The following is a 16619-nucleotide window of genomic DNA, read 5'->3' as shown; positions in this document are numbered from 1 at the left end:
AAGGGGACGGCATACTCGACTGTTAGATACATATCCAGCCATTCTACTAAACAGAGTTTTAAGCCTTCCTTTAGCTAACCTAAGGGGCCTTCCTTCCACTTCAGCAGCTCACCCTTCAATGGAATGGCCATTTCAGCTGGAGGAAGGCAACAAACTTTATTGAGCAGAGTGGCTGCATCCATCCCAGTGGATGGCTAAAAAGTTGCCTGCTCTTACCCAAAACCCTGCCTTATATTCATTCTGTAAGGAGCAGGGAGTGGTCAGTCCTAAAGCAGAATTCTGTTTAATCTACAATTCTGAGTGTGGTATGCCTTTCCTTGCCCAATACCCTGTGCCTCACACTCTGCAGCTCTTCTTTTCAAAGACCTACCATTCTAGTCTGTCTAAACGTTAAAATTCCACTAAACACAACCCTCCACCTAATGAAAGATTCGTACTTAAGCTGTATCTTCCAAGCCTGGAATTGACATTCAAAGTGTGCCGTTTGGGACGACAAGACTATTTCAGCTGCTTTTTTTCACAAAACCCATTAAGGTTTGTTGCTTAGAGGCCTTCTCCTAGGTTTCCTCCTTTTTCTTTGTTTGCTGAGCATGACTGCCTTCTTTTGGTGAAGACTGTTCAAAACCATAGCCTAGCATGAGGCAAGGGGGGAAAATAGATCACACGGTAACTCAGGCAAATTTATTAGCCTCTGAAAAATGCCCATTTGGCGGAGTTCAGCAAAGTCTGTCAGATTGCTGAGAGTATCCAACATTCCATCTGTTCTTAAACAGGTGACAGAGTTTGCTAATTTCATTACCTTGAATGCACAGAGCTAGGGAAGAAAGTGAGGGGCGGGGGCATATGGACACACTTGACTAGCATGAGGTTCTCAACTGAAAACTGGGAATTATTTTTTAAAAATGCAAAATTTCCAACAATGAATAAGGTGGAAAGTATACAACTCAGTTTTACATACTTGTACAAGTAGCATAACCAGGGCTATTTTTGGGCAGGAACGCATAGGAACGGAGTTCCGGCTGGCTTCAGAGTTGGCCAAAACCTCTGCATGCGTGGCTACAGAGGGAAGGCCTGGAGACCGACACACACCCCCGGCCACTGCCGTCCCTTCCCTTCAAGGGGGGGGGGGGTTGCCCAGGCTCCTGGCAGCCATGGGGCATCTGGCAAGCCAAGGGAAGGCATGGGGTGTGGCCTGATATGCTAATAAATTTCTGCTGTTGGGTGTGGCCTATCATGCTAATGAGTTCCTGCTGGGCTTTTTCTACAAAAAAGCCCTGAGCATAACTACCCATATAAAAGAGCATGCAATGCTGAAAAAGGTCAACCTCAAGGGTAAGCCTGCATAGAGTGAGTTGCAGTAATCAAGCCTGGAAGTGACCATTGCCTAGGTCACTGTAGCCAAGCCCTGGGAGAGAGAACTTATGTACATTAAGCAAGATACTTAACAGTTGTTTTATACAGGATTTTAAGAAATGTATAGCAGTTGCAATGAAGTATATTTCCTACACTATCTGAATAATGCAGTGTCATGCACAGCCAAACGTGCTGAGGTTTAGCTGACAGGGTTAGACTATTTTTCAAATCTCAATTTAATCAATATGGAACCTTGACATTTTAATTTTAGTAACAAAATTCTGAACTCAGACGTTTCAAATGTTAAGATATATTAATAAAAACTTTAATAAGCATTTGATCTAAGCAACTAAAAGAAGGCTAAAAAAATCCAAGATGAAAATAACACAGGCAGTACAACTGATTTTTTTCCCCTTAACTCCACCGTTTCCTGTGCAGTCTTTTATCTAAGCTGAATATATTATCGACCATATCCATTTATTAATCCATCACAGATCTACCCTGTATTAATTTATGATGGACCTCTTCTACTCAGGAGCAGTTTTTTAAAAACTTCATGCATTTATACTGTGGTGGCTCAAGTGGTTAAGACGCTGAACTGCAGGCTGTGGAAGGTCAGTAGTTCAGCAGTTCAAGACCCGGGTGCCGCAAGACAGGGTGAGCTCCTGTCTCTAGTTTCAGCTCCTGCCAACCTAGCAGTTCGAAAGCAAGAAATTGCAAGTAGATAAATAGGTACCCCTTCGGTGGGAAGGTAACAGCGTTCCGTGCGCCTTGGTGTTTAGTCATGCCGGCCACATGACCACGGAAACGTCTTCGGACAGCGCTGGCTCTTCGGCTTTGGAACGGAGATGAGCACCGCAACCCTAGAGTCGGATTCGACTGGCTTTTGAGCAAGGGAACCTTTACCTTTTAACTGTACGTAACACAATTTTAAAAAAGAGAAAACTGGTGTGCTGTTTTTCCACCTTAGTTGGGGAATCATTTAATTTCCCAGCATTGAATAAATGCAGAGTAGTCCATGCAAAGTCATGTAAAAGAAATAGTACAGTATCGGCTCAGATTTGCACTGAACTGAATTTAAAAGATAGCATTCACCAAACACACTGAATTATTATCACCAAACACCAAATTATTATTACAAAACTATACAAACTTTTTGTTTATCCAGTATCTTCATGGCATAATACTGTTCTGTGGATTTATGTTTCACCAGCATGACTCTGCCAAATGAACCTGTTCCAAGTGTTTTTAGCCTCTCGAAGTCATCTAAGCCAGCAGTATTCTAAAGAAGCACAAGACAGACAATTGAATACAAAAAGATATATTTTACAACAATTCCATTAACACACATTTATTTATTTGTTTACTGATAAGCATCATATAGTATCATATTGTGAATCTGAACAGAAATCAGAAACAACTACTGCTTAGATTTCACATTCACAGAAGGTACTGGTGAAAATAATCAGTACTAACAAAAATGATAGTGTTTTGGAATTGGATAAATTGTGATAAAAAGCCTCACTAGGAAAGGTCAGAAATTGATTGCACAGAGTTATGTATTTCACACATGCCAATTCAGCCTCTATCCCTTGGTCATTACTAGGTTCCTGGAGGAATGTATGTTGCTCTCCTATAGGAAACAATCACACACTGAATCTTTATTGACAGGGGATGGATCATACACAGGTTATTTGGTTCACCATCCTCCCTGCCCTCAGCATGACTTGTCACAGCTCTCCCTAATCTGGCCTTTGTTATGGAGAAGTGAGTGGCTCCCACCGATTTCTTCAGAGAAATATTTACAGGAATAGAATCTGGCGGCAGCTGAGTTAGAGGGAAAGCCAGCCATTTTCCCCTGTTGAGAGTCACCAATATCTGGGATGGCTAGATTTATGTGCAGCTCCAGCACCCCCACGAAAAATCATGTCTTGTATACAAAGAGTTTAAACCATTAATGAGAATCAAATGTATGGGACTTTTGAGGTACCAAAGAAATGCTCACAGTGTTTCTTGTACAACATAGAATCTTTATAGGTCACAGCATGTAAACCCAATCCATGGATCAATAGCAGTAACAATTATTCAGACAATGAGGCTAAAAGGATTTACTAAATACTGGCCCCCCCATTTGGACAAGCAGGTCTTCTGTTAAGACTATTAAAGTGTTGAGACACTTTAATTATACAGGCTGTTATGACAGTCAATTGGTGAGGAAACAGACCCCAAATCTGACCATTCAGCTATGACCTCTCTTAGGACTTGACCAACAAAATATTTTATTGGCCAAACCTTCAAAGCATCCATATGACCTTCAGATAACTTCTCACAAAAAAGATTCATGGGGTGGAATCATCATTAAGAGAATTTTGCACATTCCTGTATCTTTAGATTTCTCATTTTTTGGAGTACTTGAGTGGTTTATGGGGGTGAACATATGCATGTGTTTTTCTTTATTTCCAGAACAGGCAGGATTAAATTATACACCAATGGAAATTTGAGGAGTTCAGTTACCTGAGGAGGGCTTTCCCATTTTCTTAAGAAGTCTTCTTTGGCTTTGGCTAGGAACTCTTTCACTGAAAGCACAAAATACAATGTTCAGTATGCTTCACTACAATAATACCTGTTTGAAATTACTGTAAGGCTGGTTTAAAGGAGTGCCGGTAAACTTGTACTCTTCACACACTAAAAAAGCAAAATCTATACAGTAGCTCTAACAGCTTTCTAAAGCTTATAAATTACAATATGTCTCAGCACAATACTATTAAAGTTTAAAACTAATCGGCCACACCACTGAACACGCAAGCAGCTTTAAGGTGATGCAGGTAACTCAGATGGACTGGAGACAGATTTTAAACAATATTTCCTGTTGGTATTTGGAGAGCAAACAGGGTTCTTGCTCCAGTGCATCACTTTTGCTTAAAGGCTGTTTGCAAGCTGAAGAATTGAGTGCACAGCATTATTGCAAGCAGAGGCAAAACGCAGGGTTACAAAATTGTGCATTAGAGATGCCCACAGTCAAAGACTATTTTGAACTACTGATTTGCATTTCTAGTGAGATAATTCTATATGGCTGTGTAAAATGTGCACTAAAATACAGTCATTCAAAATTAATTTTGCATTTTAACCTTGTAACTGCCAGAGTACCTTCTTCTGTAAAATTCTCCGTTTCTAGAAGAAATGTACTGTAATGTCCAGGCACAATAGTTGGAGGGTTCTGGTCTGGAGTCACTAGGGCAGGGCTAACATTGTTCCATCTTTCATAGTTTTGCCTAGCTGGGGCTGGGCTGCAGCAGCCACAGTGTGGTGTGTGTATGTGTGTGTGTGTGTGTGGGGGGAATCCCTCCAGAAGGACTGGATAATGTTCTCTCCCCCCCCCCATCTCACTTGTGCATGCTCCAGAGCAGTTTCAAGTGGATTGAGTCGAAAACGTTTTAAGTTCTATCTATTTTCCCTTTTCCACCAATGAACAGCTGAGGTATAACTTGGCCCATATTTTTTCCTGTTGGGTAGCCTCTATTTTTAAAGATCATCCAGAGGCAGATTTATATGTACAGAGAAAGTGAGAATACCCTTTCCTGGTTAAGTCAACAGTTTAAGATTCCCCTCTGCATGAGTTGTGCTGACTCCCCCCCCCCCCCCCCCCCATGAACACCATATCACCCTGGTGTATCAAACTATTTTAAAAACTGTTTCAAACGTAATTTACCATATGGAAACAGGAAGATCACAAAACAGGAAGCTGCTCAGGAAACCAGTTCATACCCCCCCAAAAAAAACACACTGGCACAGAGAATCCCCCCCCCCATGGAGACTGGCATGTGTGGTTTCTCTATTGCTGCTGCAGCTACTGATATATTGCAGCAGCAACAGGGGTTCCATGTGGCTGGTTTCCCTACCCCAGTGGCATCTTAAAAAAAATTAGGTCTCTAGACCAGAGGTTCCTAAACTTATTTGACCCACCATTCCCTTTTCAGAAAAACAATTACTCAGCGCCCCCCTGGAAATCTACCTTCAACAAGTGGACAAAAAGATGTAGTGACAAATTTGCACATAGTAAAGAAAGATGTTGTTGGCCTGAAGCCAGAGGCCAGCAGCAACCACCACACAATAGCCCAGGAGCAATACCTGTCTTACAAGGGTGCACATGCATTTGCAATTTGCAAATGCATGGCTGCGATTGGCTGTGGGGACCCTTCTCCACCTCTACCTCCCTCCCTGATCCCAGGGAAGACCTGGAGAAGGCAGGAAAAGGCTGTTTTAGATATGTTCTGGACTCTTCTTTCTTTATGCTTCCACCCCACCCCCATATTTTTATTCAACGCCCCCCAATTGCACCGAAGGTTCCTACCGCCCACCTGGATTGTTCCAGCGACCCCCAGGGGGCGGTTTTGCCCACTTTGGGAACCAGTGCTCTAGACCCTTTCACTGGACAGATAGAAGAGGAAATGCATCTCTACAATGGAAGGCACTAGAGACTTGTTTTTTGAAAGAAAACAAAAAGAAAGCTGGTAATTCAGGGAACCTGCTAAACAGGCTGTTATGACATTCAATTGGTGAGGAAAAACGAAAAAGCTCCCTGGTGACAAAGATGAAATGACTACTGCAGGGCAGGGAAAATAGCTGCCATGTGTGTGGGGCCAGGAAAATCTGAACTCTCTCACATAGTGAATGGAAGCACCACAATGCCATGGGGAAGCAGGGGGGAAAAACCCCTTCCACAGCATTTAACCCAGGGCAAACCCACATGGAAAAGGCCAATGTGTTGTATGATTCTGGTGGTCCTGTAACATTTTCTACAATAATGAGATCAAGTGTTCTGCAATGTTTTGCAAGTACAACTTGTTCTAGGTTTCTGCCTTTCTTGTGCTTAGGTCTGTAATGATGCTAAGGAGAGCCTTGTCTGCTGTAGCACCCATACTGTGGAATAGTCTGCTTCAAAAGATCTGTCTGGTGCTCTTGTTCCACAACTTCCACCCACTGGGAGATAAAGCCCATTTCAAGAAATACCTGTAGATATTTGTTGATTATCTTACAATTGCTTTCAATGCTTCTGAATAATTTTATTGTATAATTATACTAGTTTTTGAATAAGTTTTACTGATTATATGTTGTCACAAGCATCAACTTGAGTGAAATGGTAAGTTAAATGTGTAATACATTAAAACGAATTAGAATTCTCATCAAATGTTTCATTATCTCTAAACTGTTGCTTAATTGGTATCTGACTCTAGCATCGTTACAAAAGTGCTTTTATTCAGAACATAGCAAGAGTTAAGGACTGCTACATTACTAACTGGCAATGGTTACTGGTTACCGGAAACACACCAAGCCATGTGGTCTGTCTTCTTTTTGGCAGAAAGAGGACTCTATAAAGTCTGAAGACTTCTTTAATGCATTGAAACCCCATCACCACACTTTAATTATTCAGTGCACATTTTAGTCATGCCTCAGTTTTGTAATTTTAGTTAATTTCCTTTTAGGAATTTAATAGTATAGTCAATGACTTTGGGCTCTAATGAAAGAATGAGCATACCAAAAGTTTCTATAGGTTTCACCAAGGATTTGCAGGAACATTCACCCACATAGATGTGATGAAGAAAAGAGAAGAGAAAAAAAAGTTTTACACATTTTCCACAGGAAGCACAAAGAAATTAAATTCAACCCAACTCCGCACCACTAGGATCGATATAACATGCCCTCCCCACATTTACACAATGCTCTAGAAAAACACAGGTAAAATGGAGACAAAAACCCTCGAATTCCTATAACAAGAATGAACAGACAAGAACTTTATACTGAAAACAGATATAGACGTCATCATGAAAAATAACCCCATTAAAGATTCAAAGAAACAGGTAAAAAAGCATACCAATGCATAAACAAGGTGTATACAAAACCTCAGGAAAACCAGGAACCATGGTGATTATACACACTCATTTAATAGAAAATTTACTGCATGCTCTAAAAATTACACATTTAGTGAAGTATGCTGGACGGCATTTTGAGAACTGAAATCCAACAAACCTATATTAGTATGGAGGTGGTAGTAGTTGTATGCACAACCCAAGATAGCTTATCTGCTGCAACCGCTTATATTGTTGATCAGACAATCCATATTTGGAACTGAAAAGTGGTTTGCTAATTCGGCAGTGCAAATGACTGAAATGGAAGCTATACTAACCTTTAGCTACTTGGGCAGATATCCCCAATACCAAGGGTTCCAAATGTAGTAACCATGGGTGCCATGGCACCTGCTAACACCTTTCCAGGTGTCCACCAAGTGTTTTTGGAAAGTGGGCAGGGATGAATGAGGCTTCTACAAAGCTAGGTTTTTGACTGACCACTGGAGATTTGATTGGCTGTGCAGATTTTTTTTAAAATGCTGTTTTGGCAGCTGTCACCACAGTACAAGGATCTTCACTGTGTGACTACAGGTAAGTCACAGCAGTCATTTTGTGGCTACGCCCATCACGCTATGTCAGAACTCCAAAGGTGCCTGCAGGCTCAAAAAGGTTGACGGTTTCCTGGCCCTAAACCATAAAATATATGTTGCCCACCACAGAAATACATTAAAGTTCCACCAGAAAATGTGAAATATTTCATAAAGTATTACATAAAGTGGATAAGATCAAGATGGGTAAGCTGTGTTTGTCTGTAGCAGTAGAAAAGAGAAAGAGTCCAGTAGCACCTTAAAGACTAACAAAATATATGACAGTTGTCAAGATATATGACCAGTTGTCAAGATCCAGATAGCTTATTGCTTCCTGGATAGCTGAAGCTGCAGTTTCAAAAACTGATCCTTTTCCTAACTGCACTGAATATAATGCAACATAATCAACTATTAATAAATAAATGTCATGTAAAATCCTGTATGAATAATGTCAAATATTAGGCAGATCAAGTGATTATGGGGAAGGGGTTAAATACATGATGTGTTTTACTATGCTGCTAAACAAAAAGCATATAGAAATCCATGCTAGAATAATATGGGTGTATATCTCCACTGTCTCTTATGAACCACACACTTTCCACTTGTTTTAAAACTCTGGATAAACATAAAAGTTCAGCCCATCAACTGCACTTCTAATACACATGGCATGTCATAAAGGTGTTAAAAGTTCAGCAATACTTCAAGATTTGGTAGCTCTAGGACACTAGATTATGTGACAATGAACAGCATGATCCAGTTTTAGCAGACCCAAGGAGCAAAATACAGGAGGCAGATGGTACTAGAGTCAGAAAGATAATGGAAACATGTTTTCCATTTTTGTCTCTGTTCTGACTTGAATTGGCCTTTCCTCGCGACTAAACCCCCCACCCCCACCCTCCCTCTTCCTATACGTAATGGTTGCAGAAATTCTGTTTCACTGTATCTGAAGAAGAATGCTTGCACACAAAAAACTTATACCTTGAATAAAACCGGACTCAAACGTTGTTCTTTATAGTAAAGGTTTCTAGAAAGAGGTCTTCTATACTTCCTCACAAGTTACACGTTTGTTCATCCTGTATATAACCTCTATGTTAATTATTACAAAGAGCCATGAAGTCAGTCCATCTTAAACTGAGTAATTTGTAGTGCAATCTGGGGAGGGGGGCTGAAAGCGCTCAGGGAGCCAACTAACCTTTGCGTCAGTTTATGCCCGAGATATGCCAGCATAAGGGCCAGTTATGATGGTGCAGAACCCCCAGTGCTGCTCCACCGCTCTCGGGCACTGGTGGAAGGCCATGGTGATCACCCATTGGTACAACCAAAGCATAGGCCCTTGCAGTAGTGTGGTTGTTGGCAGTTTCAGGGGCACGTCCAGAGTTAGTTGGCTCCCTGAGCCCTTTCAGCCTGGGAATGCTCCCTGCCAGAGGCGGAAACTTAAGCCAACAACAACAACAAAAATGGCCTGGCCCATAAGCACCAATTGAAATGCAAACTCAAGTAGTCTCCCGCCACTGCAGCCTCACCAATTAGGCTTGGAGGAGCTCAGGATGCTGACTACAGGCTCAGCCAATCACCTCCCTCCCTACAGCAGCCAAGCCCCCTCCCCAGCACCCAATTGTGGCAGCCCCCCCCCCCACAAAAAAACTTCAGCCAGGACATCTTACAACTCAGTAGTTAGGGCATGTGGCACAAGACTCCGTTTCAGAGCTCCCAGCCATGTGGGTTTTGAGACAATGGCCAGGTACTTTGGTGGCAATTAGCATTACAGGGCAAGCACTTAGTGCTAACACCCAAGGAGGAGAGCAAAGTCCACACTCCGTGGCTGACCTGACCTCTCTCTTTTCAGAACCCTAATAGATACCCCACCTTTGGAGGTTTGACACAAAGGGGAAAACACACATTGACAGGTAAACAAGGGCAACGGTCCCAAACTGGCTCCCCCATTCCCCTTGCTTGAGGCTGGGTGCCATGACAGCACCTCCAGCACTAAAGCCCTATGCAGGGGCAGCAAAAGCCATGGCCAGGCAGCACCGCGGCCCCTGACATGCCATGGGAAAAGATCCCAGGAAAGTTTCCTGGGAGATCTTCGGGGGACTGCTCTGCCTTTGCCTGGTTCCCACCATCCGCAGAGGGCAGGGCATGTCTGTGGGGTTTTTTTTTGGGGGGGTGAGGGTCTGGCAGCTGCTCCACCATATGTGGTGAACCAGCTTGCCATGTGACCCTTTAACGCTTTGCCTTGCAGAATTAGAGCTTCAAGCAGCAGCTGCAGGTGCTGCTGCAGATGGACTGCCAGCAATCCGTGAGCCCTTCAACACAGGATAGGGGAGTGTAATTTGGATGGTACCATCATGTGCTGCAAGGGGGGTTCGTGGCAACCTGTCAGGACAACACATGCATGGCTGAGCCCAGAATGGCACTTGTGCCTGCTTGCCATGGCTGAACTCTCTGCTTTACTTTCCTGCTGGTGGAGATTCAACAGGGAGACTTGTGGGTGTGGCAAGTCCCGCCTCCCCCCATTCTGCTCCATCTGCAACTCCAGTCCTCCTCTTGAAGTGGAGTGTCACATCCAGCCAGCCTTTCCAAGTTTCACCTGCAATGCCTCCCACTTAAATGCATGCCACGGGGGGGGGGGGGGGGGAATCCTCAGTCCTCATCCCCATGGCCCCGGGGAGGAAGCAAACTGAGTCTTCACACCTTGCCATGGTTTGCAGTTCAATAAAGTCCATGTTGTGCCACAACTGTGTCTCTGTCTGTTTGGTTTAGACTACATGACTGGAGTTCCAAACCCCTCGCTCTCCCACTCCCTCCCCAGCCCATCTGTCACTCCCCCTGAGAGCTTCCCAAGGACATGTCTAAGAGGGACAGCTCTCAGGTGCCTTGGTTGGCTGTGGATGGTTGTGTGGGTCCCACTGGTCACAATCATCTGCCACAGACGGTAGGGGCCCAGCTGCACCTCCAAAGCTGACCTAATGACAGGTCAGGATGTGGATGGTTGTGCAGGTCCCACTGGTCATAGTCATCTGCCAAACGTGGCAGGGTCCCAGCAGCTGACCTAATGACAAGTTCCCTCCCCCACCTCGCAGGCTTCTGTGTGAAAGGGGGAGGGGCCAGAGGGTGGTCTGAGTGAATGAGCAAGCTTGATGCAGTGGTTCAAACATGAGACTAGATCTGGGAGACCCAGATTCCACTCCCCACTTGTACTATGGAAGCTAGGTGTGTGCCCTTGGGCCAGATGCACACCCTCAACCTAACCAACCTCATGGGGTGATTGTGTGAAACAAAGGAGAAAGGAATGAAGTAAGCCACTTGGGGAGAAAGGTCAGAAATGAATTGAGTGAATAAACAAAGTTCATAACTATGTGTCTGCTCCAGGAAGGGAGGTTTCTGCCACCCAGGGGGAAGACATCTGTGGTGGTAACACTGCGTGGGCAGGGACTATGGGGGCCCATTGGAGTCAATGGCTGGGGAGCAGTCAATGCAGTGGGGGGAATTGATGTTTTTGGAGATGGGTGGGGTTTGGGGGGTATGCCCCATGCATATGTTGGCATATAGGAATGACAAATGACTTGCATGGTTTCCACTGCAATATGTCACAACTACATCACTACCCATGGAAGTAATGATGATTGCAGAATGGATGTGGAATGACAGCTTCTGGGCACTGATTGCTCTGGGACGGGAATGACAGAGCCCAGAGTGGAATGATGGTCATTCCAATCCAAGACCACCTCTGCTCCATTGAGGAGGGAACTGGGGGATCTGAGGGTGGTGCTGCATGCCCCCACATCAGAGCCTACTCTGGTTGGCCCCTTCTCCTGCTCCGCCACTGGCAGGGGTGGCGCAGGAGTATCCTTGGCAATGGACAGCTTGAACCCCTTCCCTACTATCGGGTGCCTGGATTTACTGGCAGGAGTTGATCCCTTTAAGTGGGTGGGGTGTGTGCTCCCAAAAACTCCTGTGGCCTGCCCCTCTAGGCCCCCTGCCTGAGATGGATGCTGGACTCCATCCCCTTGCCACATGGCCTCCGACTGGTTCTGGTGGCCCTGTCTATCAAAATGCCACCACCTCCATACAACATCTCCACTTACTGGTGCGGTTGCTATAGATGCTAACCCAGTTACACGCAGAAAACACTGAAAACCCACTGACTTTGTCTGCTGGCTGATGCGTAACTTATGCCCTTAGAGAATAGAGTAGTGCTGCCATAGCCATGCGGCGTCTGGCTGCCATGTTGCTGGCATCACACAGGATTGCGCTGCCCATTACTTTTGTGAACATTTACAAACAAAGTATACATTATTCTAGACAAATATGTCAACAACTTAATCTTTTAAATATGGAAGCTGTATAGTCACTAACTATGGTAGCTTAATTCATGCTATCTTGTTATGCCAAAAATTCTCACTAAAATATCAGCCCCCATAAACACATACTGAAGCAAAGAATCCATGAGGGAGAAAAGCCTCCAAGCCTTATTTTGCACAGGCCTTGATTATGGGCTATAAATTACTCAGCTCTTTCTCCTTTTGTTTCCCATGCCTGCACAGTCTGAGTTCTAGGCAGATTATTCTTAAGGACAGTGTCAGCACGCCAGCACTTCTGAACAAAGCCCTCTCTGCACATAACTCATGGTTTAGGGGGGGGGGGGGGGGAAGCAGAGAGGAAACTGATGAGTCTAAAATCCCCATCTGCTCTGGTAAATGCCACTTTCTACTTGTTATTTAGAATGCCCTTTATCAGGCTACAGTTTAATTTCCATGTGAGAACTGTAATACAAATCACAAGACCATGAAATCAAAGCATTCTGACACAGAATAAAACTGGAATTTTCTGTTAAGAATGTACACTATCTGCAGCAGACGTCCTACTGTTTTATTTTTTTAATTTAAATTTTTCCACATTCATACCTAGCAAGCACCTCTGTCTTCACTCAGCTACATCAAAGACCACTGCAGAACATGTAACCCACAAAGCTGGGCAGATCTTAATAATAGAGGACATAGCTCCTTTAATAGATCAGTTTTACTGATTTCCTGTGCTTCTGTGGTTTACTATTCAGCAACCTAACTAGGAATATAAGAGCTACTACCTTTATCTCATTCTTACTAGTTTCAACTCCAATTTACAAAAATCCTTTTGTAAACTATCTTTGTTATTAATTAAAATACTGAGATTATCTACAGATTTATATAAGGAGAGACAGTCCTTGAAATACGTGTGTCCCAAGTTGAGCAGGCCTTTAAAGGCAAGAAGCAGAACCTTGAACTAGATCCAGAAGCTAGTATACCTGCTTTCTCTTTTGTGGCTCCCACTTTATGGAAAGGATTTGATTTGATTTATTAAATTTCTAGCCCAACCTTCCAGCCAAGCCTGGCTCAGGAAGAGGTCAGGAAGGCTCCCACTCTTCTGGTTTTCCTCAGACTATGCAAAACTAAATTTTTCAGGAGGGCTTAGAGATGTGAAGGCCCGGAAAAAACCCAAAAAAATCCGGGGGGGGGAAATGGGTTTTTTCCGTTTTTTTCCTGAAGCCTTTTTTGTTTTTTTCTGAAAAATTGGAAAAATTGAAAAAAGAAATTGATTATGGAATGTTTTATTTTAACAATCTGAATACAATATTTTAAGACAAGGTTTTCCAAATCATTTCTAATATACATATATATGATATCAGATTGATCTAATTTCTGTGCACTGAGGACAAGCAAGTCCTAGGTTACAAACTGAACTCTCCAATGCAAGAACAATATGCATTTCTTCCTTTAGGAGGTGCTATTGTCAGAAGAAAATAAAAAGGTTTCAGTTTTGTTTTTGCATGTGGGTGGGTATTCTGTTTGTAATAATTGTTTGGATACACTATATTTTTAATATGCTAGTTGTGATAATTTCATGCCAAGTAAAAATGTCCAAAGTCATATCTTATGTTCCTAAAGTAACAGAATGACTTTCAATCTAGAAAAGACAAAAGAAATGCTAATGTAGCATTTTTTTTCAATTTTTCCAAACATTTCTGTTCCCCCCCCCCCCCAAAAAAAAAAACTGGGAAAAACACAGGGGTTTTTCCGCGCTTCAAAATTTGCGGAAATTTTACATCTCTAGGAGGGCTTTTCCCCCCACAGGTAGTAGGGGATGCACTGTAATGAAATGGTTCAGAAAGATGCTTTGACAAGAGACTGTGGTCTGTACTACTGCGTTCTGTCAGTTTTTGTAAGCTGCTCCTAGTACGTACTTTCTGCATCATTTAACATGTTACGTTTAAATGCTTATGTTTTGATCCAGCTGTTTCATATTTATGCAATCCAAACCCTATTGCACTATTTATTGGATGCCTCAACCTGTTGATTGTATTTGACTTACATTATGTAACCCACCTCAAGTCTCAGTGAGAAATAATGTAAATATATCAACTGAAACTTACTTCCCAGTCTTCTTCAGGGGCAGTGCTGCATAGAGCATACTGGATTAGTCTAGCCCTGAAATTACAAAAGCATGTCTTAATATGGCCAGATCAGCAGTGCTCAGTACAGGGATACCAGCCTCCAGGTGGGACTTGGGGATCCCTCAGAATTACAATTCAGCTCCAGACTACAGAAATCTGTTACCCTGGAGAAAATGACAGCTTTGGAGGGTGGACTCTATGGCAATGTACCCCACTGAGGTCCCTTTTTCCCTCAGGCTCTATCCCCAAATCTCCAGGAGTTTCCCAAACGGAATCTGGCAACCCTACCCTCTCATCCCATACTGGTGGTCGAGGAACCTGGCAACCCTAGCTGATCAGCTGAGAAGTAACAAAACGCAGCTGGAAAAATGCATTCCTCACAACCATATTGCTCTGATTTTGAAACAGGGCAGTCAGTGTCTAATAATCTTTCTAAACTCTTAGTAGAGTTAGTAAGTTAAGCACCACACCATCTAAAGTGAACTTCAGAACTTCCATCTTACCTGGATTCAGTTTTAGCTTGTTATATTTTAGCCACTTGACCATGGCTGGCAGCAGCCCAAGACAGAGACTGCTACTTCTGGTATCTTATTTGAAGAAACAGAGAGCCAGGTACTATCAGTTTACTGACACCTCCAAAGCCAAAGATGCAGTTAATCTCACTTAAAAGTTTATAAATTGATACGCCTTGTGGAACATCACACCACAGGACCCATTCCACAGATTCAGATTTGCTCATGACTTCCTGAGTTCACTCAGACCAAAAAGACAACAAATCGTTTTAACATAGTATCTTTTAAGCCCACTGTGAACCCATCTCTATAGACTGGTCCACTCTGCAAAAATGAAAAGAAAGATCCTTTATCCAGCTCCAGAAGGAATCTACCATAGCAACTTATGCAGCTTCCTTCCCAAAGCCGGGCCTGAAGCCTGATCAAAAAGGGTCAAAGGTAGAAGAGTCATTTTGGCCAATTGCATTGACCAAAAATGAAAAATTTGACTGGTCTGGAATTGTCCACGACCTCTTTATCATGAGATGACTATCCCCACAAATAAATAAAAAATAACATCATTCAGAGGTTTTAGAATGTCACCACCTCACATTGTAAAGTTAATGATGTTAAAGGCGGCACCTCTACTTTATCCCAAGACTTAGAAGTGGGGCAAGGGTGCAAGTGGTTTTACAGCTCCCAAGGCCCTATTCAACAGCATTAGGGAAAACAATGCAGTGACCAGTCCACTTCTTCCTCTTCAATAAACCAGGGTCCTAAGGTTCCCCAGAGGAATCTGGAAGAGATTCTGTCAACTGCCTTCAAGAGCTTGCCACCCAGCCCCTCTAAATAATACCTGTAGAACCCCCATGGAAGGTTCTCAAAATCCCTAAGAGCATTCGGGAAGCCAAAATGATCCATTAGTTTTCAGAACTGCACACCTTTACAGGAGGGTGGTACCAAACCTTGTCTCAAGCACCCTGAACCTTTCGTGCTTCTGGAGAATGAAGGATGCTTCACAATATGTAGACACACAGTAAACATGCACCTGGGAGCTTCAGCCAGCTGTGGCTCAGGTACACAAGTTTTCTGATACATGAATGCATGTGAAGTGTAGCAGCAGAAGCAGTAATGTGTGAGGTGTCTCAGCATATGCTTCTACCCCACCCACACTGTTTTCTATATAAGGCTCAGATTTAAAAAAAAAAAAAAATCAGGAAAATTTACTACTCCATGTATTCCAATGACTTCATGGACCACAAATACAAAGCCCCAAAGAAGACAAACTACTGAAAAAGAGAAAAACCTAATGCAAATAACTGGCCTGGTTCTGGCAAGCTTTTCAGTAGCAAGGAGGAATTCGATTACAGGATCTATGACTTAACACATTGTAGCTAAAAAAACAATGACAATTTTAAAAATTGATGGATGGATGTTTGACAAGACTGAAAAAGAAATGGGAAGGGGCACCCACATGCTAAATCCCCAAATTTTCCATGTGTTTCTATAGCAACTGTGGAGATCAAAGGCTTTAACAAATCAAGAAAGTCCCAAAAACAAGACTATGCACAAAGCTGGTATCAATTCCACCTGAACAGGGGTCATTTCTGGTCCGTCAAGAACTGTGTGTCTAGTTTATCTACAAACACTATGCAATCATCAGCCTTTTATTATAGGCATGGTGGTACCACACCTATAGTTATGTTTCCATGACACTTTTCAGATCTTGTTATTTGCTTGCTTCTAACTAGGACCGTAGATCTTTCAATAGTAAGATTTAACCTTTGGCCCTCGCCCCACTACACATTACAACCAAGGTATCTCACAACTAAACTCAGCAAGACCCACAAAATGTGCACATCCATGTAAGAATGGATCCTTGGACAGAACAGTCAAGCTAACCACAGCA

General features: G+C 43.0%; 1 protein-coding gene across 3 annotated transcripts in view; it reads right to left on the bottom strand.

Annotated features, from left to right (window-relative positions):
* Positions 1-16619, bottom strand: part of PRKACB (protein kinase, cAMP-dependent, beta catalytic subunit) — a 101239-nt gene that overhangs the window by 25217 nt on the left and 59403 nt on the right. For 2 of the 3 annotated variants that reach the window (XM_015419399.1, XM_015419397.1), the window contains exons 2-3: positions 3868-3929; positions 2507-2635 (exon numbers count right to left, since the gene is read on the bottom strand). In XM_015419399.1, the coding sequence (XP_015274885.1) occupies positions 2507-2635; positions 3868-3929 (191 nt within the window). Of the gene's footprint in view, positions 1-2506; positions 2636-3867; positions 3930-6889; positions 6899-16619 lie in introns of all 3 variants that reach the window. The other variant, XM_015419398.1, reaches the window with a different exon arrangement.

This window comes from Gekko japonicus, unplaced genomic scaffold, assembly GCF_001447785.1.
Source record: "Gekko japonicus isolate JY-2015 unplaced genomic scaffold, Gekko_japonicus_V1.1 scaffold494, whole genome shotgun sequence".
NCBI classification, from domain to species: Eukaryota; Metazoa; Chordata; class Lepidosauria; order Squamata; family Gekkonidae; genus Gekko; species Gekko japonicus.
The sequence above is the reverse complement of the archived record's forward strand: the minus strand, read 5'-3'. Positions and strand labels throughout refer to the sequence as shown.